Source organism: Hippopotamus amphibius, chromosome 2, assembly GCF_030028045.1.
Source record: "Hippopotamus amphibius kiboko isolate mHipAmp2 chromosome 2, mHipAmp2.hap2, whole genome shotgun sequence".
NCBI classification, from domain to species: Eukaryota; Metazoa; Chordata; class Mammalia; order Artiodactyla; family Hippopotamidae; genus Hippopotamus; species Hippopotamus amphibius.
In genome coordinates this window covers 166,640,591-166,666,126 of record NC_080187.1, presented here as the reverse complement: position 1 = coordinate 166,666,126, position 25,536 = coordinate 166,640,591, and the positions used below count along the sequence as shown (strand labels likewise).

The 25,536-nt window shown below is 36.2% G+C and overlaps 1 protein-coding gene across 1 annotated transcript in view; it reads right to left on the bottom strand.

The window, feature by feature from the left end:
• The window catches only part of PRKD1 (protein kinase D1), a 313,425-nt gene that overhangs the window by 78,463 nt on the left and 209,426 nt on the right, over nucleotides 1–25,536 (bottom strand). The window contains exons 3-4 of the mRNA XM_057722272.1: nucleotides 10,249–10,380; nucleotides 8,758–8,918 (exon numbers count right to left, since the gene is read on the bottom strand). Coding sequence (XP_057578255.1) covers nucleotides 8,758–8,918; nucleotides 10,249–10,380 — 293 coding nt within the window. The remainder of the gene's footprint in view (nucleotides 1–8,757; nucleotides 8,919–10,248; nucleotides 10,381–25,536) is intronic.

The window sequence follows — 25,536 nt, the reverse complement described above, 5'->3', positions numbered from 1 at the left end:
AAGGCACTGTAAATTACAAAATTTAAATTTACAAGAATATCAAAAATTACACTGACCTAGCATTCACTCTGGACTTTTCTAAGTAGGGCACATTTTGAACTAGGATAATTTTTCAAACATGGGAATTCACTATTATTGAAGTAGATGTCTTCATTTTACATCCTATGAATCAAGATATCTTGACTTGTCGATTTTATTTAACCTAGAACATGTTCTGGTTGTGTTTTCATTAGTTTTCTTTGTTAGAGTTACCTTAACAAGACCATCTTGGAATGAACACTAATAATGGTATTTGAAATTTACAGTCTCATGAAGGAAAATAACAATATGTCAACTCTCAATTCACCAGAGATACAGAAATAAGAAAACTGAAACATTAACAAGTCAACTGGTCAAAAGAAGTTATCACAAAAAAGCACTGTTGTATATCCTGCTTTAATGCATGACTTCTCTATGTTTAGGTTATTAATTGCTTGAGAGAGATAAAAGGCCAATTTTGGAGGGAGCCTTACCTAAAACCTGTATGAAGGAAATGTGTGTTTTTTCCATATATAATTTCTTCTTGAATTGAGACCTTAATACATACATTTGTATATCATCCTTTTAAAAAATAATTAAATAGACTGTGATAATACATTAAGATTTCAAATGTATTATGAAAGCTCCTTTCTTGAAAAGTTACAGTCATCTTCAGGCAGTCCTTGTTTTGTGCCTTACTTCGCCCACCAAAACTGGTGGATATCAGGATGGTGACCTCACTTGGCATGGTCCTATGGTACCTGGCATCAGGACTCCGTTCCAACATGCATGCATTTCAGTTAATTTGCTACCAGGTAAAGTGAGTGCTGTGTTCTGTTCTATTCTCAACTGGCCTGCTCAGTTTCACAGAGAAGACACCACTGTTATGGAATCAAGTAATCTGTGGGCAAATTTTTATCTAATAAACCATTTATTAGTCTAATGCCTGCATTGCTCTTGGTCTTACTGAAGATGTGAAAACTTAAACAATAATACCAGGAAAAGGCAACCCCTACCACCACCCGTCGGCTTTCTGCAGTTCAATAGTTTGGATTCTGAGCTAAATTCTGACCTGAGTATTCTCATAGAGACAATATAGATAACTGTCTGATGTTAATTTAATACTGTAATGTTGGTTTGCAAAAGATGGTGAAGCACATTCCTAGGTAGAGTTAGTACCTACCTCAAAGCCAGGACTCACAGGAGACTGAAACATGAAGTTGTAAGAGCAAAAAGCAGACATAGGCGCAGAATAAAGGGAGGGAAAAGACAAGAGAACCTTGTTATTGGAGGAAAGCAATGCATGTTACACAATAATATTATTAGCAAATAATAGACATATTTTCAAGAAAATGAAGAATGTGATACTAATCAGTCTTTGTGGCACAGAAACATCTGGGTTAGAAACTACTTTTTAACATTTAACTGGAACTACAGACACTAAGTTAAGATTGCAAAAACACAGTTTACAGCTTTGAGCTGGTAGAGGTAAAAAAAAATCTACTTGTCACAGTGTCAGTGATGAAAGACGGTTCATTCACCTTGTTGAAAATAAATTAGAGTCAGAATGAAGCATTTTGACCTTTAAGTGAAAGATTAGATTTTCTTCACAATAATTCATCCTCTCAATGGGAAAAGAAAGAAAAAGGTCACCAAAGTAATCAAATGTGACATAGTTGTTATCTGCCTGCAGGCAAGAATAAGCTGATGAATAATCAGTATCAGTCAGTGCTTTACAAATCTGAGAAGTCCAATAGTGGGTTAGAGTTTTAATGAGAGAACTATGTCTACAGTGCATTCTTTGCTCATTTTAGAGTCTTTGCTGCATATCCTTGTTTTCTGTCTGATTTCATTCAAGATTGAAATATAATTCAAAAGTAGAAAGGTTATTATAAATTTTTTTAAGAGGAGGAGTATCAATGAAAAATGTAAGAAACATCTTGCTTAAGCAGACACACATCTGGTAATTTATGCGGAATATGTTCTTTTTCATCTCTGTTCCCTCAAGCTTTGGGGGGGCAGCTCTAACTGGTAACTAGAAATTAAATGAAAACTAAAATACAGTTGACTCTTTTTCTTAACAAAAATGCAAGACTGTTTTGAAATCAGTGATATTTCCAGTGTTTAATAAACCATTATACCTTGAGAAAAATCCTATTATTCGTCCTCTCAATCCCTGTATCCTAATTTGCAATCTACGGCTAACTTGTTTTGTAAGAGACTTTGTAAAGTGATGTGCATACATTTAGACTGAGGTTCTGCTATGATTAACTGTTACCCAGTAATACCTGTTAGATTTCTGGATTAACATGAAGCATGAGCAGAACTCAGGGGCAACATTTGCTCATTTGGCCAGATCCAAACATGACTTTGAAGGAGAAATTATAACCCTGTTTGAATGTACTTTTATGGAACATTTTCATACAGAAGAGGCAAAGCTTTCTCTTCGGGAGAAGAAATCAATCAAGTCTCCTCAATTTCCAAAATAAGATATTATCCTTGTCATCAACATATCTGATATCCAAAGCTTAGGATTCTCCTCAGGTTTGTAGCCCTGACTGTCTTTACTCTGGGCTATCAGCAGAATTCAACTCCAGCTCAGTGCAGGTTGGTTGCATGATAGTTGAAGATGGTCTATGCAACATGCAATAATTGACTTATTCCTCTAAGTTACCATTTCTAAAAGTGCACGCTTTTTTTCCCCCATTAGATTTTCCTTGGTTTTGTGAGAAAAAGGGATTCCATATTTTAGTCAGTTTAGGAACACTGATTTCATTACTGCAAGACTTCTGAGAACCAAAACTATGCTTACTGAATATTGTGATGTCCAGTACTTGAATGGACCAAGAAGCCCTTTCCAATCTTATTTGACTAGGAGAATGATTTTTTGCATAGTATTTTATAGCACCATTATTTTAAAGAAAAAATTTTGGGGAATACACACCTCTATATTTCTCTCTTGCTATCAAATGAGAATCACCAGAAATGTCCACAGGTCACCAAGAAAAAGAGAGCCACCTATTCCTTTGGTAGTTGGTTGTAGTATTTTACTAGAGCTTTGTTTTTATTTTCCAGTGCAGTGGATGTGAATTCCATCTTGTTGTGGAACTAAGACCCCACATGCCATGAGGCAACTAAGCCTGCACGCCTGATGCAACTACTGAGCACTTGGGCCACAACTAAAGAGCCCGCATGCTGCAACTACAGAGCCCATGCACTCTGGAGCCCATGCACCACACCTAGAGAGCCCGTGTGCTGCAACTACTGAGCCTGTGCACACAACTAGAAAGAAGCCCGCATACCACAGTGGAGGATCCTGCATGCCACAACGAAGTTCCTGTATGCTGCAACTAAGACCCAAAGCAGCCAGAAATTAAATACATACATACATAAATAAATATGAAAAACTAAGAAAACAAACAACGCAATTTAAAAATAGGCCAAAAACCTTAACAAATACCTTACCAAAGAAGATATACAGATGGCAAAGAAGCATATGAAAAGAAGTTTCGCATTATATGTCATCAGGGACATGCAAATTAAAACAATGAGAAACCACTATATAGCTATCAGAATGCAAAATCCCGAACAATGACAACAGCAAATGCTGGCAAGGATGTGCAGCAACAGGAACTCTCATTCACTGCTGGTGGGAATGCAAAATCGCACAGCCACTTTGGAAGACAGGTTGGCAGTTTCTGACAAAACATAATCTTTTCATATGATCCAGCAATTGCATTCCTTGATACTTACTCAAAAGAGTTGAAAATGTATGTTTACAGAAAAACCTGTAAACAGATGTTTATAGTACCTTACTCATAACTGCCAAAACGTGGAAGTAACCAAGATGTCCTTTGTTAGGTGAATGGATAAATGAACTGTGGACAACTTGACAATGGAATGTTATTCCACTCTAAAATGAAATGAGCTGTCAAGCCACGAAAAGACATGGAGGAAACTTCAACGTGTCCTACTAAGTGAAAGAAGCCAAACTGGAAACGGTACATACTGTATGACTCCAACTATATGACATTCTGTAAAAGGCAAAACTATAGAGACCGTAAAAAAAAAAAAAATCAGTAGTCGGTAGGGGTTGGGTGGAGGGGAAGAGGGAAGAATAGATGGAGCTAAGTGAAAATACTCTGTATGATACCAAAATGATGAATACATGTCATTATACACTTGCCCAAATCCACAGAATATACAACACCAGGAGTGCACCCTAAAGCGAACCATGGACTTTGCATGATTATGACGTGACCTTGGGTGATTATGATGTGTTAACGTATGTTCAGTGTTAGCAAAAGTACCACTCTGGTAAGTGACGGTGATAACGGGGGCGGCTATGCATCTGTGGAGGCAAGGAGTATACGGGAAATCTGTGCCTTCCTTTCGATTTTGCTGTGAACTTAAAAATGCTTTAAAAAAGTGAAGTCTAAAAAACTTTTTTTAAATGCTTGTACATATCTTTCCATGCGTATCTATACACATTGCTGGTAAATATATACCTAGGATAAAACTGCTGAGTCACATGGTATGCATATATTCAGCATCAGAAGACAACTGCCAACCAGATTTCCTAAGTTGCCGAACCAGTTTATATTCCCAGTAGTAGTGTATATGAGTTACAGTTGGTCAATATCTTTACCAATACTTGTTACTGTTAAGGTTTTTGCCCCAATGTTAGACATTCTGGTGTAGAGACATATCATTATAGATTTAACTTTAGACTCTTTGATAAATAACGATATAAAATACCTTTTCATGTTTCATGGCTGTCTTCTTTTGCAAAGTGCTGTTTTAAGTACTCTGCATGTGTCTTAAATAAGGTTGTCTGTCTTTTAAACTTTTACAGATGTTCTTTATACATTTGGATATGAGTATTTTATAATATATATATACACACACACACACACATATATATACATACTATATATATTGAAAATATCTTCTCCCATCCTGTGACTTGTTTTTCCACCCTTTTTATGGTATCTTTTGCTGAAAACAATTTGTTAATTTTAATGATGCCCAATTTATCAACTTTTCTTTTGTCATCAGTGATTTGAGTCCTATTTGAAAAAGCTTTCCATGTCCCAAGTTATTGTAGACACTCTTCTATATTATCTCCTAGACGCTCCTAATCTACACAGTATTTATTTTGTATGTGGTATAAGGTAAGGTCAAGAATCATATTTTCCATATAGATATTCCATTGGTTCCAGAAATATTTGTTGGAAAAAACCATCATTTTCTCATAGCAGTTGTTGTCATAAATTAGTTGGCCTGTATATGCACAGTTTCTGGACTCCTTCTAGTCTGTTTCATTGATTTACTTTCCTGTTCTTATGTAAAACCACATTGTCTTCATACTTCATAATTAACATTGCGTAATACTACATTATCTTAACTATGGCTTTATGATATGTTTGTAAATTCTCCAGCTCTGTTCTGCATCAGGGGTTCTCAAACTCAGCACTGCTGACATTTTGGGCCAGATACCTCTTTGTTTGGGGGGCGGTCCTGTGCGTTGACCTCTCTGTGATTTCCTTATTTCTGAGACATCGGTCAATCAAATCCTGATTGCCGTGGTTGCTCTTGGTTGCCTTTCAATATTGTTTTGTTATGTTCTGTTATACTTTATTCAGCTTTTATAATTGTCCCTTACAGGAGAGTTGATCTGATACAAGCTTCTTCATAGCTAGGAGCAGAAGTTCTGGAACAGATTATTAACTTTTTGCCCAAGACTAAGCCTTGCATAACATCATTTCAAATGGCTTTAACTTTTCCCAACACCACAAGAATATCTGTAAATTTTTAAAAAGATGAGTAAATCATAGAGAAATTATAAGATCATTTAATCTTGACTTCTCCTCTGCAACTGTCTAAAAGTTTATAAAATGGATATAATCTTAATAAGTATACTTATACATAATGAAACCACATATTAGTGTGTCCTCCTTAAGTACCTACTGAGTTTTTCTTGTTTCCTTCTAACACAGGCGATGATGTACAAAAAGATATACATCTTCGCAGAGCTCTTATGCCATAAATTGCCTATTTTGGGGTTTTCTTAAAAAAAGGACTGCATCATGGTTGGAATAATGGATAGATTTACTGACACAGCTGATGACAGATAAAGCTTGTCCTAAGATCTATGTTGTTATACTTTTTTTCTATCTTAGCAGCATTACAGAAATCCAAGATTCAATCTATTTTCCAGAAATGGGTAAATTAATAGAATTCCCAATATTTTAATCTGTATGTGAAACGGTGATTTTATAGTCAAAATAGGCAATCAAGTATTGAAGAGAAAAATCATTCTTTTACATTTGGGAGAAAATCTATAATTGTGGCACACTTGCAACAAGGGTGGTCTAGTGGCATTAGTTAGCAAATGCCATCTTTATATAGCCCATCATCCTTTCCAGAAATGGAAAATATTGTTTATTGTATACAGTACTAAAAGGTTTTACTATCATTACCATAATACTACCTTCGACTAGGTATTCACTATAACTTTTAAACTACAGTTACTGGCCTCCTATGCTTTGCCCAGTGACGAGAAGAGACATATTTGCTGCACTCCAAGCATGCAAAGAGAGACACACCGGCACCCCACAGCGGCACAAGGGCTATGATGAAGGTAAAACATGCATTTGAGAGCCAATGTGTCACAAACACTATTTCCAAAGGCATTTTTCATTTAAAGGTCACCCCAGGGCATTTTAAACAAGATCATGAAAGTTTATAATAATATTTCTCAAAGTATCTTGTGGCCCCAATATTTTCTCACCTCATAAATATCTGATTTGATCAAACTTTTATAGCTATTCTTGGCAGATATAGTTAAAACCTGGTTTTTAAAATGTATTTTTAAACATATTTTTAAGCATTCTACTACAAAAAAAATTCCATTCAGCAATAAAGTGCTAATGAATTTCAACATCTGATGTACAATATAGCTTGTAATCAACTAATTTGAATAATTAAATAATTATGTAATTTGATTAAATAAAGCAATTAAAGCAATTAAATAATTTGGTTGAAAAACACAAAAACCTGCTTAAAGACTTTAGCAATCTAAATTAAATTTATATATGTCATATATTTACATTTATATATACACATGCATATAATAATTTAGTTTATATTTATAAAGTCTAAATGATATATATGATGTTTGGAAGTGTATATACATACACATGTGTATATATGTATACATTACTAAAAGCAGTTTTAAAAGAAGAATCTTTAACATTAATTATCTAGATTCTAAGCTATTCTAATGATGAATAACTAGAGCTTTAGATTTCTTATGAGATGTTAACTAATTTTTAAAAATCTTCTCTGGTAAAACTAAAAATACTAAATGTTAATTTATAATTTTGTCTCAAACTTGTTTAAAAATGTCTATCGTGTAAACAGTATGGCTCTCAGTGATTATACGTAAAAGCAAGAGTAACTGTTAACTTATGAAATCACTACTTACAAAAATTCAAACGAAATCAAGAAACTTCAGAGTTGGAAAGATATGAGAGTTATTTGAAAAACTAAATAGATTTTGACTTAAGCATCTTTCAGTAAGAGTATCATTAATTCTAACACAACTTTATAGAATAATATAAAATCACACATATGTATTCTGAATAGTCACCAAAACATAACATATCCTTCTATTTACTGGTGGGATTTATTGCCTGCCTTCCCCTAACAGGTTCACTTCATAAAAACACAAGAAACTGCCCGCAAAAAAGTCACAGAACCACAGAGTATGGACTTTTCCTATTTATCAAAATAAACATTCATCTGAGTTATATGTCTGGTTAATGTTGTAACAAAATTTAAGTGATTTAAAGATTACAATAAAATATTTTCCAAACAATAAAGTAATTAATACAACATTTAGAGATGGCTTCAAAATGTATTGCCCCTCTCCACTCTGGGGATTTATCTATTCTAAATGTTTCATAATTGTATGTTTTTCTCTTTAATTGAGTTTTATAATAATTAGATTATAAAACTTTTTGTAAAACCCACTGGCAGAGGGAATAAATACAGGAAATTTAAGCTTTCACTATTAGCTTATTTCAGAATAATGTTCTTATTTAAATAATGCACGTAATTACCACAATTTTTACTTTGCTTTGAATGTTTGGAAAATCCAAATTTAACTTTCTTAAAGAAAAATGTTTAAGCCATACCCACAGATACATATTTTAGAGCTAATGGAAATATTTAAAGTATTAAATGCTATTTTTCTCACAGCATTTGTCAATCAGTGTCACTGTGACAATACATCAGTATGTATGCGATTAAAGCCAAACAATTGAAGACTTTCATTTCTTCATGAGTGCAAATTTCAAATTTTCTCCCAGAATAAAGAGTCAGCTATGCCACAAAGTACTCTAACAATCTTCAGAGAAGAACATCTTTTATCTCTGGTTTCCAAATTTTGACAAACTATGTTTTGCAACATTCACACATTAGTATGTGCTGCTTTGGCTCCATGACCATGATGAAACCTCACAGATTTTAAAACTGCTCTAAGCTCACACATAAAAGCCAACTCAAAGCTGCTGAAGCACTGACCAATCTACAGCCCAGGCCCTGAAGAAGCACAGTCATTAACACCCTGACTGTGTCCTCCCTCCCAGGGCACTGTCTTGGAATGGCACTGCTACCACATCACCCTACAGATTTCTCATGTAGATGGGGAAGTGGATCAACAGGAGGCCATACCAGAAGCGGTTCATCGGGGGCACTGGCAGAGAGCTCGGCAGATGCTGTGCGGACGGTGCTGAGGCCAGTGAGGGAAACATTCGAGAGCCTTCTCCGCCTCACGCCACTGCAATTGTTGGGGATTTTAAATGCACATCTCTTGTGGTAATTCAGCCCACATCCTGGAAGGAGAAAGTAAAAATGACTTTTGTTCAGCCATAAATTAAAAGCTACTCTAGTATAAGTTGTAAATTATGAATTTTCAGAAATAGTACTGCTTCTGTTTTTCTGAGGCTGCCTACAAATTTAAATGTTCTTTTGAGCTTTTTCTGATTTGTTTTCCCAATTTGTCAATAAGCTGGGTTTTGAAATCTGATTTTATTGGATGAGCTCAGCAACTATCCTGGTTATCATTTTTAGAAATATTTTCTAACATAAGGGACTTGGGTTTTGAGGGATCTGGCAATAAAACTCTGAAGAGATGACCTATCTTTAGCTGCCACAAGTTCTTTCGTGAGGGAAAATTAATCATAAAGCTTCACAACTTTTGAACTACACTGATTTGAATCATGGCTCCAAAACCATGATTGTTTGTCTACACGCCTTGGACAAATTACTTCACCTCAGTTTTCCTGTCTGTAAAATAGGGATAATAACTACCTTGTAGAAAATACGCAAAATACTTCACATGCTAGTTTTCACATGGTAGATAATTAGAAAAGCACCATTTTCCTCTCAATATTTCCACTTTTCATAAAATTTAATCTTACTGTTCAGAATTTCCCCATGTCACACAGCAGGCCAGACAAATTTTCATAAAACTACACTTTAGGTAGACTTTCTTCTAGATCACTGCCTTCTAACTTCCCTTCATACAGACAGAACTTCAGAAATTATGGTTATCTTATTTATGGGTTTCATCACAAAAAACCTGGGTTTTTTGGTCAAAGTTCAAACAGCTCTATCCCTCCCTGCCCCACCCCTTAATCAAAAAAGGGCAGGGTACGATTTGGTCCATTTTTAAGATTATATCATGGTGTTCTAGAAACCTGAATTGTGCAGTTCAAAGAGTTCCATCCATGGAGGATGATAAAACTATGATCTTGGTGTAGAAACCTGGGTACATGTTCCAGCCTGCCATTTGACAGCTGAGTGATCTCGGATGGTTTGATTACCTCCTGAATCTTAGCTCATTTCAGCAAACATATACTGAATGCCTACTATTCCAAGTTCTAGCTTAAGATGCAAAATTTACATTTAGCCTATTAGCAAAATAACCAACACCTTATAGGAGAGAAACATATCCACATGATATAGGGGAAAAGACAGGAGAATCTGGTTTCCCAGATCAGAGCTAACATGTTAAAGATAGAAAATGAATAGAACAAAATCCATGCACTACCCAGGTCCCTGGAAGATATCTGAGGGAAAGAAGGCATTGAAGAAGAGGGCACAACATAAGCAGATAACTCCAGCATGCATTCCACTTGGCTGGGGAAGGAAATACCTCACCTTCACATTTAAGGCCTTGACGCACCAGCCCCCACAGCATTTCTCCACAGTGATCACAGAAAGCTGGAGCTCTATATGAATGAACAAAGAGAGTGTGGGGACGGATCTGAAAGTCTTCAAAGGTGGCGGAAGCTGTAAAAAGAATAACATTGAAAAATAAGTTGAATGAATACCCTGATCTGTACATAACTCGTATGCAAGATAATTAATGTACAAGCATGGATATAACTCTGGGCAAAGTCAGGAAGAATAAGATGCAACACTGCTTGACTTTTAGCCATTCCACTCCACTCTTCCCAACCACAGCTTTACAAGTGGTGCCACAGGAACCTCTTCCCTGCCTTCCTGCTTATCAAGGTCTCAGGCCATTCAAAAATAACCAAAATGCAGGACTTCCCTGGTGGTCCAGTGGTAAAGAATCCATTCTGCAATACAGGGGATGCAGGTTCGATCCCTGGTCAGGGAAATAAGATCCCACATGTCAATGCGGCAACTAAGCCTGTGTGCTACAACTACTGAGCTCACACGTCTCAACTAGACAGCCTGCGTGCCACAAACTATGGCGCCCACGTGCTCTGGAGTCCACACGCCACAGCTAGAGAGAGAAAACCCGCACGCCACAGCTAGAGAAAAGCCCATGTGCCGCAACCAAGAGCCCCCACACCACAACAAAAGATCCGATGTGGCTCAACAAAGATCTCACATGCCACAACTAACACAGGGCACAGCAAAAAATAAAATAAAATAAATAAATAAATAAATAAATAAATAAATAAATAAATAAAATGTAAAAAATAAAATAAAATAAGAAATAAGATATTTAAAAAAAATAGCCAAACGCTAGAACAAAGAATGAATGAAAGGATAACTCAACCCAATTTCTAAACACAGGATGTTGCTTTAAAATACTTTGCTTTCTCTTACTTAAATGAACCAGATAGGTATTCAGAAATATTAACGGAAAGGAAACACTTGATGAATTGAATTTAGACAGATCAGAAGATAGTATACTTGAATATGACCTTGAAGAAGTACGTTAGAAGGGTGGGGCCCAACTGAAAGAAATATGAGCAGCCTCTTTTGGGGAGATACAGTTGTTTGAACTCTTAGGCAATGCAACCAAGCATTTAAATTCTGACCTAAAAATAACAAGCAGCTTCTTCACCAATATGCCAAACAGAGGGATTTAATACAAACACTGGTGGATTTCAGACCACTCTGAGAAATATACTTTAGCAAATCATGCTTATGCTGTAGCGTTCTTTTTTGTTATTGCTTATTGTTATTTATCCCATATGGTATTCATACAGAGTACTGAAATTCATTATTTTAAAAAAATTATACTTTTCCACATACTTTTTATCGTTATAAAAATAGTTCATGGTTTTTGGTGTTGCTTAAATCAACAAATAGAAAGGTACAGAGGTGCAGAGAATTGAAAGTCAAAGACCACCCCTTTCCCCCAAATTCTAGTGGGTAGGGCTTTATCCTTCTAGATCTATTTACACACATAGCCTGATGTTGAGCCTGCGCAGAATAGTCCAGGGAGTGCTGACCTGTGAGATGAGCTGGATGAGGCTTTGCCAACACCTGAGTGACACCTCACTGAATCATCACGACCCTCAGTTTCCCATACATAAAAAGAGAAGGGCTGACTGATGGTGACTTCCCCTAACCCTTAAAGTGTAAACTTCCATTAATCTTAGAACAGAACCATGTGCACTTGATTTCATAAGGTTTTATGCAAAGAGAATTTTGGGAAGAATTTAGGCCTTAAGTACATCCTTCTATTCTGCCTTCCCTTCTCTTCCTTCTGTTTGTCTTCTTGGTTTACTTTTTCGACACACATTTATTAAACACCTTTTCAATGCTGTCAATGGCACCATTCCAGGTATAAAGATGTAAAGATAAGACATCTTTACAAAGCCTACCAGACCAGCAGGAAAGACATAAAAAAACAAACAAAAGACTCCACGATAACTATAAAATAACTCCTAAGGTTCAAAGAAGCTACAAAATTTGGCCTACGTTACTAAATAGAACTAAGACTACAACCCACAAGTGTTTTGTCCCCAATCCAGTGTCCTTTTCATCATTCCAGTGTTGCATCTTCGCTTTCCTAACTCTGCCCAAAGAGTTATATCCAACAGGCCCATGGTGTGAGAAATACACATCTGCAGTTTTCCTGATGATGCCTTGCAGGAATGGGCTACCGAATCACCTGTGGAGCATACTTATGATGTGCTCACCTTGTGAAGTATGCAAGGTGTGACAAAGTGAGTGCTGAAACTAGGCAATTCATCTCTGCTAGACAGGTGTCCAAAATTATGAGGACAACTTTGAGGGTATCACATCCCTCAGGGCAAGGGACAACAGAACATGCAGCAAAGTAAATCACTTCAACCAGAAAGAATATTACTGATAGTTTCAGAACAGACACCTGGACCTTAAAAGGAGATTAACATTTTTAACAGGTTGGTTTTCACTTGAACCTTGAACAAAAAGCACTTTATTCCAAATTAATGTGGTTTATTATTGGAAGTCAATTATCAACTTACTAAAGGTACTATTCTTACTCAGTGGAAAGATAATGAGAATAATAATAAGCTTAAGATTGAGCTCTTACTGTATACCGGACACTATGCTAAGAGATTAAAGTGTGGCAAGAAGGATTAAGCAAAGAACTGCAGCCAAGTAACCTGCTCTAGCATTGCCTACAAGGAGTTCTGATTGGTGTTAATATTCCTTACAAAAAGGATTTCAACTGAAGTAAGATTGGGAAATTGCATTATTATGTTTCTCACTTCAAGTTTCACAATATTATGGTCAATGCTTATTCTAAGCAAGTCAGTAAAAAGGTATGGTTTGGGTTCCAATCAACTACTTTTATAATTTGGTCAAAATGTGTCTAATTTTGTAAATGCTAAATCCTCTTTAAATTGGCCTCTCATAGGCACGCACAAAATTTGTTTTTAAAACACAAAGAAAATAGTTAAAGAAAATACTCTGTACCAATCATTAACTTGTAACTTCTCCCCTGCCTCTCCCCCCATCCCCATTCCCGCCAAATGTCCCACAAACAACTGTGACAATACCATGATGGCAGTTAGTTGAATAACTGCAGTTTTCTAAATAAGGAATGTTAGATTTTGACAACATTAATACCTAGACGTGTTCAGATATTTTTTGAATTAATCAGAAAGAATATAAATAATTAAAAAAGATTTTCAATGACCCCCCCCCCCCAACCCAATTTATGTCAGGTACGTTTGTTTTTTCACTTTTTGAAAGGGATTAACATTCATAAGTAGTTAGCACCCTTGACTTATGTTTAAATGCCATTTTCTAAAGTTCAATTTTAATATTCTCCTGTTAATTTTAGAATAATTAAATACATTTTTTAAATAAAACTACCAAGTGTGGTGAGGTTTCACATGCATTTGAAATCAAAGCACAACATCCATTCATTATGACTTTACCTGTTTCTGCACCCTGGGGGAAATCAGCATTAGCTGAGTATATGCATGCCATCTTGCCTAATCACAAAATTGCACTTCAGAGATAATCACTTAGCACAGGAAAACAAAATGAATGCTGTAATTCCATTTCACTTAAGGTTTGGAAGCAAAATGGACAGATAAGAACAGGAATATTAAAGTGTCTAGAGATTCCAAGAGAGGACAATGTGCTATCTGTCAGCGTGTCATAATCAATCAGGTGACCTAAATTAAAACCATATGACAGGGCTACAAACTAAACACAATGGGCTCCTTTTACTGGTATTTGTGTCCCTTTGATTTGCTCTATTCACAGTCTATTGTTATACTCCACTGTGCAGGAGAGGAGAAAATGACATGCTTTCCTTAGTCACTGAGCATTTGAAACAGATAATTGAGCCAAAAACTCTAAGATAATCACTACTTCTGTTAAGGTTCATTATAAATTGTTGCACAAAATGGAATAAACTTGTTTGGTTAGCAGCATAGAAGAAATTAGGCTTCTGAAGCAAAATAAATAATCTCTGAAGGTCAGAATTATTTGCCTAATAAAATAAAATAATGTCCTATCTTTCAAGATATTCAGTAATTTTTTTTTTACTGGTAATTTTGGCAATTTGGGAGAAGCATTAACTCTTTCTGGCATTGACAAGTTGAAATGGGTATAAGAAGAAGAAAAGCTTAACACATTTCAAGTATCATCTCATTCAATTTTTCACAAGGATTCTATGAAGTAGATATTATTATCCCCACTTTACAGATGAGAAAATTGAGTCTCAGAAAAATGAAGGCGCTGCCCTAGGTAACAAAGGATCTTGATTCAGACAGCCTGATACCTGAACTACACAAATTTTCTCAGCCACTCTGAACCAAATCATCACATTCTCTGACCATTAAAATTCTGTGGATTATAAACAGCACCTTTATTTTATGAATTACTAGGAGAGATTTTAAAAACACTGCAATTAAATACAACACACCACTACTTTAAGGTGCATCTTTATCTCAGAGATGCAAAAAATACTGAGGAAAAAAAGTACAATAAATAATGTATAGCATGAAATTAATTCAGTTCATGATCAAAAATTCTTCTAACATTCTTTCTGCATATACACCTTTTTTAAAAAATCCTTCCCCCTCCAAACAAGTTGGCGTTAGTAACAATAACCTGTTTTAAAATCTTTACAAAAATCAAAGGTAACGCATAACAGCCAATTGGAGTTTTATGTCTACATGATAATCAGTGTCATTCAATTGATAAGTCTGGCCCAAAGCAAAATATTATGAAGCTTTTAAAAACTGTTAAGATTTGTTGTAGATAAATTTGTTTTTTTCTTAACCTCTGGAATATTGAAAATAGCTTCAGAATATCACTCCCCCCACATAAATACACATACTCATCAGTTTTAACGTACTCTGTGGATAAGAAACCATATCCACTTCAACATCCTATTATTCATCCATACACACACACTGTAGATACACATAAATAATCCTCTGTTACCTGAGAACTTTCATTAGTGGAATGATAACTATTTACAAATCCATTTACTGCATTTGTAAATATCCCAAATTATTAGAAATATATATTTTTTAATATTGAGTCCCAAACACTACTCTGTAATTTCTACTTGGTGGCGATAGTTCTAAAAGCAAGCATTTAACAATAAGACATTTTCGTGTCTTAAATCAGCTCATGTAGGTCAAGCAGGCCTAATACCTTCAAGCATTTAGTTGATTAATGTTATGTTTTACTAGTATATCTAGAACCTATTAGATAGTAATATATATGTATTGTAATGTAGTATATATTAGAAGTAGAAAAACAACAAGGAATGGTATCTGCTGTTGAGGGTTCAAAGTCAAAAGGAGGATGAGAGACCCATAAATAATCATAATACAAGATGCAGAAATGCAAACACAAAAGAACAGGTAACTAAGACTGTTTGGGTCTATCAGGGAAAGCTTCATCAAGCAGGGATCACTGAACAGAATCTTGAAGGATTAACAGTATTTTGAAAAGCAGAGAATAGGATAAAGGAAAGAGGAAAGATTTTTTATAGCCTGATTTTATTTAATTATAGATCATTTATAAGATTATCTACAAATTTCTTTAGAATTATGACTGTGGGTTCCTGACACGTCATCATCATTGGTGCACTGTCAGGACAGTTAGCAAGAGTGATTCCAACAAACTGTCCAAGACACAGGTAACAGAAATTACAACAGATCATTTGCATGCTATTGTGGCCCAGATATCTGACTGCACTTGTAAAACTAAGCCTGCGCCTGTGTACTTCCCTTTCCCCATTCCACTACCTACTACACACATACCTACACCCTGAGGTTAGTCATTTCTTTCTGCTTCTCCATTGACTGCAGTCTCTCCAAGCCACTGCTGTACCAGATACTCCATTCATGCAACCAATGTTCAAATTAATCACATGGTTCACATTCTTCTTAAGCCTGGAGACATCTAGAGTTGGGAAAGTCCCTTAACTCTCCAGAAACAAGAGCATTAACCAAATTCTTGTTGAGACACTTTCAATAGCATCTTTTAGATGACTGGAGAAAAAAAGATGGAAATTTCAAGTTTTCACTCACATATGACCAGAGAAACATTAGTGAGGAGCAATGATGGGAACCTGGGAAGCTGTGAATGTATCATCCCAAAGATTACAGCAGCCAAGAGAAGAAATATAAAATGTATTTAGATATGCTGACTAGGCAGTGCAGAAAGTTCTGGGAAAACATTTTATAAGTCCATGGCTAAAGACTTAAAAAATATGGCTCCAAAAGGAATAAAAATGTCTCACAAGCCCGAGTGACAGCACAATAACAAGTTACCCTAATTAGGGAGAAGAGCGGGTGGAGCCTAGAGAAAGTGATGTAACTGCCCAGGGAACTCTGATAGGCTCATACTCAGAAAGAGACTGCAGCTACAGAAGGAGCTATGCAGCTACAGAGTCAGGGAGACCACAAATAGTGGCCCGCCCGGCCAGTGAGAACCACCCTAACAGGAGGAGAAAGCTGAAGCTTTTAAAAAGCTGGAACAGAATGAAAGGTCTTTTAGCGGTGTGTTATATGCGGAAAGAATGAGGAAGACAGGCCTGCATCATGGAAAAAATAGTTTAATGCTAACAGACAAAGTAGAAAAGCTAAACTATTCAACTCTAGTTTTGTTTCTACCTTTTCCAGAAGTGGAGTATCTATATTCAAACTAAAAAAAAAAAAAAAAAAAGAAAGAAAAAAAAGGGAGGAACAAATATCAAATATACTCAAGAAGGAAATGAAGTCTAGGGTAGATGAACAAAGATTAGCTAAAGGCTTAGGTGAACTATTTTCAATAGGCCCAGGTGTGTTATATAAATTTACTTTTAATCTTATGAAAACATCTACCACAATATTCTAACAGAGTCTTGTCGGGCTTGAGGAATTATGCTAAAGGCCTTCTGTAAGAAAAATAGAAAATATGCAATAAGAATGGGAAAGTTTAAAAAGATAATTAATGAAGAAATTTAGCCCTAGTTGATATCAAACTATTCTATTAAACTGTGGCATTTAAAAGTTAAGTGGTGGTTGTATAAGACAAGATCAATAGGATAAAGCTGATAACACAGAAATCCACTCTATGTATGAATGTAAAATATGACAGAAGAGATATCATAAATCAACACAACAGGGAAACAATTTAACAACAGATTAACAATTAGTAACAATTAGCTACTTGGGGGAAAGCAATTTAGAAGCTTATCTCCTATGTTATAGAAATATATAAATACATATTTACATATATAAATAACATACCTGATGGGTAAAAAGTTAAAATAACAAACCATGGAAAAACCAGAAGGAAAGAGAAGTGAGTGCTTATCAAACCTCTGGAAGAAAAAAAGACTGTAGAAAGTAAGAGAAATTCATAAATCTTCAAAGTGATGGAAGAAATCAAATGGGAAAAGATTTATTAGCATGATCATGTAGCAGGCACTACTGACTGACTTACCCTAAGAGTTTTATAATACTCTCTTGTATTTAGCCTAGGTTTATTTATAATAATTATATATGCTAGGTCACAGAATTATGTTTAATATGTCCGAGCATTTAGAATATAATCACCAACACTCAAGAAGAGATCCCTATACTTGTTAGATGTCAGACCATGCAGGTGACAAGCCCTATGTTTTGGTATGAAAATCAGGAAACTTCACACGTATTCATTCATTCCTGCTCAGAAAGAAACAGATCCTTCTTATTTGTCTTCTTTTATTTTTCTTTTTAACCAGAAGCAAACAGCAGGACAGTAGGAGTTTTGATGGCAGGGCTAAAAATCTGCTCAAGAAGTGTAGATCTGTTCATGAACCTGGAGAGTTACAGTTAACACCTGAGCAATCAATCCTTTGTTGCCCTCCCAGGCAACTGAGCTCTGTAGCTGCTGCAGAATATCTGCTACAGAAGTAGCAATGTCTCCTGCCAGGAAGATGCACCTAGGATGAAACAGATACAAAATGGAACTCTATGCAACTAAAGGAAGAGACCTATAAGACAAGTTATTATATCCACCCGCTGCCATATTAAGAAGTAGCCTTAGACCTTCATATTAACACTCGCCCCAACATACTTTTTGATCCAGTCATTACTGATGTATGCCTCCCTGCCTTTCACACAAACCTTCCCTTCTGCTTCCCATCCCACAACTCAGCTCAGTATCTCCAGCTCTGGAAGTCTTCGGTGATAAGCCTACACCCAACTGACACAAACTGCCCTCTTCTGTGTTCTGACAAACTCCTGGGCACACTTGTATCATAAAATGTGTCATGCTATACTGACACCCCAACCCCTTTATCCATTCACACCTGACATTAACAGATTGCTGAAGGACAGATTATACCTCCTCTGAGTTTATATGCACATATTAAGCAATCAGTTAACGTCCATGGCTGAATAAATGAAGCAATGCCTTTAAAACTCATATTGCTAGCCCGTAGTTCTAAGGTTCTACATTTTACTAAGTCCTAATAATCTGTAAATATAGTATTTCAAGTTCAAAAGCAAACCCCATCAGAATCATAACGTGGATCACAATTTACACATTTTTAAAAAGTGTCTGGCAGTGTCCCTGACACTTCCAGAGACGTCTCTGCTACTGTCTTATGACTCTACAGGCAGAGTGGTGCAGGCAGCGGTGAGAAGCATGGACTTAGTGTCAGAGCGCATCTGGGCTCTGGTCCCAGGCACAGCAAATGGGCGACCTTGGTGTGTTACTTCCGCTCTCTGAACCTCAGTGTCCCCGAGGACACTATCAAACTGGCTTAGTGAAGCTCGCCTTGTTAGGCTGTGAGGAGGACACAAGGTGAGTAGCACAGACCTTGGCCTACTGGTTGCAGTTATCACAGGAATCTCTTAGCATAATAATTAACAGTATGGGCTTTGTAATCAGAAAGATCTGGGTTTGAATCCCAATTATTATTTATGTTATTTATAATTATTATTACTGTCATCACCACCAATACTAATAGAGGGAAATACTGCTTTTAAGTCTATCATCAATCACAGCACTTAAAAAAAATTAAGGCCTTTAAAAACTATGATTATTTGTTTCCTCTACAACCTCATAAAGAATATGTTTCCACTCCAGAGGAAATTGCTTTTCTTTCCACTGTTCTGGTTGATGCTAATTAAATGGTGCTAAGTCCATAGGACTGTGTCTAGTTCCTTCTCTGAAATGAATCAATTAACAGTTGGGAATTGCAGTGGGGAAAGAAGGGTCACCATATCCTGATGTGACTGAATGACAAATGCCACAGCTGGAAGGAGATTAGAGAGCATCTCAGGTCAAGAAAGAACATAAATGGTTGCCCCATGTGTCCAACATAGAGGAAAAAGAAAATTAAGTAAAAATGTCATGGAGTCAAATTCTAGTTAATGAGTGCAGGCTCTGCAGGCACCCGGACTAGGGGAAAGAAAGGTCAAGTCTGTTTCTCAGAAAGCTCCATCGTATACAGGAGACTTTATACCTTTAAAAGGATAATGACCTCATTTACATGAGGAACACCAGCATACAAACTGCCCTTTACACTGCTTACAAAAGGCTGGTGGACAAAGGCTAGGTATAGTATTCTACTGAAATGTTCTAACAGGCAGCAGGGTTTCTGGCAACACATAGCATCACTGTTGTCAAATATCTTCGCGCACAGAGATACCAGGTCGAGGTCCTATATGCTTTACTTCAAGTTTCTTTAAGTCTCACTGTCCTTTTCTTAAAAACAGATGCTTACTTTTGATTCATAAACAAACCAACCAACCCATAAAAGCTATGAAATCTGCTGCCTGCTCCCACGCCCAAAGAAGCAACAGTTCAGTGATGGCTGAATTCCACTCCGCGCCTGCTGACCTGGCACCTGCTGTGAACAGGAACAGTTCTGGCTGCTGCTCCCGGCACCCAGAGGAGGGAATTCACTGCTGAGCGACTCCTCCGATTCTTTTAGAAGAATCAGGCTGACTGACTCAGTTGGTCTACTCTGGTTTATCAGAATAAAAGAGCTTTATTAATTGAAAATCTCCATTTATGCTTTTTAGTCACGCTTACTGAGTAAATTTTTTTACATAAAGTAAAACCTACGCTTTGCTGTGAACAGTTCTGACAAACGCATACAAGTGTGTAACTAACACCATAATCGAAATATGGAACAAGGTTTTTCAGCCTCTCCCAAACTCCCCTGGGCCCCTCTGGAGACAATCTCTTCCTCACCCCCATTCCTTGGCAACCACTGATTTATCTTCTGTCCCTTTTCCAAAATGTCACATAAATGTAGTCTTTTGAGCGCAGCTTCTATCACCATTGTGCATTTAAAATGCATCCTTGTGTTCTGAGTCAAATTGCATTCGGCTGATCTGCTACAGTCCGCTTACCCATTCACCAGCTGAATCCTTTCAACAGGACATCAGTTTATCCATTCACCTGGGCATTAAGGCCAAGGGTCATGCTGGGTTTGAGGGCAGTAGGGACCTAGGCTCCAGAGCCCAGGCTCCAGGAGGGAGGAAGAAGTGGAAAGGAATGTTTATTTGTGATCTCTACAGGTCATTCACAGCATGGGAACTTCACTGTTGAAAACAATTTTCTTTTTACAACATTGGACAGCATGTGACTTTTAGAGTGAGAGAAAGTGGCTTCGTTGCTGTTTCCACCTATCACTTTTAAGCCGCAACATCTCTCTGTATCTCATTTCCCTCATCTCTGAAATGGGTATAATTATTAAAGCGAAGAATAGCTGCATAGTCATTTCATTGAGAAAACATTTTGAAATAATGGCATTGTACTTGGCACTACCCTGTGGTAATGCAAAAATATGGTAAAGCACACTAGACATTTTCTCAAATATGCATATGTAGACATGATAATCTTATGTTTCTGCATTATTTGCAAAAATTAACTCAAAATAGACCTAAATATAAAACCTAACTATAAAAACTCTAGAAGAAAACCTTAGAGAAAATGTTATAAGCTTGGTTTAAGCAAAGATTTCTTAGATATAATGCCAAAAATACAACTTATTTTTCAAAATTGATAGGCTCTTGCTTTATTTTTTCAAAGGATTAGTCTCCAAAATTTACAAACAGCTCAGGCGGCACAATATCATAAAACAAATGCAATCAAAAAATGGGGGGAAGACCTAAATAGACATTCTCCAAAGAAGACATACAGATGGCCAAGAGGCACATGAAAAGCTGCTCAACATCACTAATTATTAGAGAAATGCAAATCAAAACTACAATAAGATATGATCTCACACCAATGAAGTCAGAATGGCCATCATCAAAAAATCTATAAACAATAAATGCTAGAGAGGGTATGGAGAAGAGGGAAACCTCTTAACACTGTTGGTGGGAATGTAAATTGGTACAGCCATTATGAAGAACAGCATGGACGTTCCTTAAAAAACTAAAAATAGAGCTACCATATGATCCAGCAATCCCACTTTTGGGCATACATCCAGTGAAAAACATGGTCTGAAAGCATACACGCACCCCAGTGTTTACTGCAGCACTGTTTACGACAGCCAAGACATGGAAGCAACCTAAATGTCCACTGACAGAGGAATGGATAAAGAAGATTTGGTACATATACACAATGAATATTACTCAGCCATCAAAAAGAATGAAATAATGCCATCTGCAGCACCATGGTTGGACCTAGAGACTGTCATACTAGGTGAAGTATAAGTCAGACAGAGAAAGACAATATCGCATGATATTGCTTATATGTGGAATCTAAAAACAATGATACAAATGAACTTATTTGCAAAACAGGAACAGACTAACAGGCTTAAGAGAACAAATTTATGGCTACCATAGAAGGAAGAAGGGTAGAGGGGAGGGATAGATTGGGAGTTTGGGATTGATATGTACACACTGCTATATTTAAAACAGATAACCAACAAGGACCTACTGTATAGCACAGAGAACTCTGTTCAATATTCTGTAATAACCTAAATGGGAAAGGAATCTGAAAAAGAATAGATACACATATGTATATAAGAATCACTCTGCTGTATACCTGAAACTAACACAACATTTTTAATCAACCATACTCGAATATAAAATAAAAAACTTTAAAAAAGCAGAAACAAATAAAAATCGATAGACTTTATCAAAATTACAAATTTCTGGTCTTCAAAAAATCTGCTTAAAAAATGAAGAGGAAAGCTACAATCTGGTAAAAATATTTGCAATATACATTTCTTTTTTAAAGATCTTTACTGGAATATAATTGCTTTACACTGTTGTGCCAGTTTTTGCTGTACAACAAAGTGAATCAGCTGTATTTATACATATATCTCCACATCCCCTCCCTCCCATGACTCCCTCCCACCCTCCCTATCCCAGCCCTCTAAGTCATCGCCCATCATCAAGTTGCAGCAGTTTCCTACTAGCTATCTGTTTTACGCTGGGTAGTGTATATATGTCAATACTATTCTTTTGCTTCATCCCAGCTTCCCCTTAGCCCCCCACCTCATGTCCTCAAGTCGGTTCTCTAAAACTGCATCTTTATTCTTGCCCTGTCACTGGGTTCATCAGCGCCATTTTTTTAGATTCCATATATATGAGTTAGCATACGGTTATTTGTTTTTTCTTTCTGGCTTACTTCGCTCTGTATGACAGACTCTAGGTCCATCCACCTCACTACAAATAACTCAGCTTCATTCCTTTTTATGGTTGAGTAATATTCCATTGTATATATGTGCCACATCTTCTTTATCCATTCATCTGTTGATGGGCATTTAGGTTGCTTCCATGTCCTGGCTATTGTAAATAGTGCTGCAATGAACATTGTGGTACGTTTCTTTTTGGATTATGTTTTTTTCTGGGTATATGCCCAGGAGTGGGATTGCTGGGTCATATGGCAGTTCCATGTTTAATTTTTAAAGGAACCTCCATACTGTTTTCCACAGTGGCTGTACCAATTTGCATTCCCACCAACAGTGCAGGCGGGTTCCCTTTTCTCCGCATCCTCTCCAGCATTTATTGTTTTTTTTTTTTTTTTTTTTAGGACTCTACACTTTTATTTTTTTTATTTTTTTTTGGGGGGGGGTTACACCAGGTTCAATCATCTGTTTTTATGTGTCATGCTATACTGACAGTATGGTACTGGCACAGCATTTATTGTTTCTAGATGTTTTTGATGATGGCCATTCTGACCAGAGTGAAGGATCTGTATCCAGAATATATTAAAAACTCTCAACAATATTAAGAAAAGAACCAATTAAAAAATAGGCAAAAGGTTTGAAAAGACAAGTTGACCAAAGAAGCTACACGGATAGCAAAGAAGCACACAAACCTTAGTTCACTGCAGTACACTGGGGTTCAGTGGTCTTTAGTAAACTAGTTTGGGATCATTATCACCATCTATGACACTCTTTAAGTAAAAAAATCATTCATGTTCTAAATATTTAACTTCCCAGTTAATACATTTGGGGATATAACTCACCAATAAACAAGGCTATCTATATCTGTCTTAGGATATTATATCACATTTCATTTTCGTAACTGACATCACAAACTATGGTCCTATATTAAGAGAACATTTTGGAAGATCAAGTTATCACTGCCAAACAATTTTTAGAAAACATCACAAGTATTTGCAGATTATGATTTTTAATCTAAAATTAACTATGTTGGGACAGCCTTTAATCAATTTTGTGTAACATTCATTTTTTTGATTATCAAAATGCTCTGCATGTGTATGGTAAGTGAATTATTATTTCAACTTCGTTCATTTACTCATTTAATATACACTTTATTCTCACATAGTTCTATTACATTTATACTTGATTTTAGCATTTGCTTTAATATCATCCCTTCTCCCGTTTTAAATCACAATGTCATTATTATTAAAAACAACAAGGGGCTACGTTCATTATCATATAAATTCTCTACCAGCATTCTGAATCTAGTGGTTTCAGGACAATAAAGGATAAAGAGCATAGATAAAAGTTTTTAAAGGAGATAGGTGTAAATTTTCATCTAAATGTGACGTTTCCTGTTATGGTTGTTTAGGTAAGCGATTCTCACACAGCAGTAGTATTTTCCCAGTGATATTCCAGAATTGGGAGGGGAGGGAACAAAGTAGTTTTCAGATTATGCATGCACCCTTGAAATTATGATAGCAGTTCCTTTCCTGGTCTAGAGGAATATTCTCCTGTGACTATTATTTCATGTGATAGCAGAGTTTACTTTGTGCTAAGCATGTAGATAACATAGAGGCAGAAAGGACTGTGCTGTTTTGTTGCATGTAATGGGTTAGAAATGCCAGTTCTGGAGCAAGAATGCCTGGGTTTTGAAACCCAGCTTCACCACTTACTAAGTGCCTGAGCCTGGCTATATTCCTTAACTCTGTAGGTCTTAGTTACCACATCTGTAAAATAAGGGTAATAAATACAAAAGCAATTCCCTCAGGACAGCTGAAGTATTAAATATGTATATAAGCATTTAGACCAGTGCCTAGCCTATAATAACTTTATCATAAAAAGGATTGGCTAATACTTAGGAAATTTTTTTGTTTCTCTAGTCTCACTTCAAAGTTATTGTTAACATACTATGATATATGCAAAGTGAGCTTGTCCTGTCTAGCTTTCTCTGTCCAAATTCATTTTATAACTCATTTGTTTGTAAGTTATATGAACACTGCAGAAGTGAAACAGTGTAACAATTTTTCATTCAGCTTTGATAGAGTAATTTTTTAAAATGCTGTTTCTAAATTGAAAGTTTATCCCAGTTAAAGCTCTAATCAACATTTGCAAATCATCAATGAAAAGAACTATACCAAGGTACTGGATCTTAATTCTCTGCTTTTGTTTTCTTTCCTTTGTTTCATTTTTATTCTTACAATAGCATACTACCTGGCATTTCAGCTACTTGGCAGATATATGTTGCATGAATGCATTATCTCTATCTTCCTCAGAGGAATGTTCATTCATTCAACGAGTACTTATTGTCGCTAAGACAAGCAAACATTTATTTAGCACTTATTATGCCTTCAGGTTAGGTGCCAAGCACTAATATCCTGATCATTATCAGTGTTATTTTGTATGACTTTCCATTTACACAATTTTTTAAAGTCCTTAATGTTTTCATAATGATGGTCCTGTACTGTCTTAGGATGGGATTAGGTTAATATGTTTATTTCGAAGAAATCCAAAATAACAGTGGCATAAACAACATGGGAATGTGTTACACTCTCACAAAGAGGTAGGAAGCTCCATGCTGCTATGGCTACTCCATGAGCATATGCTCC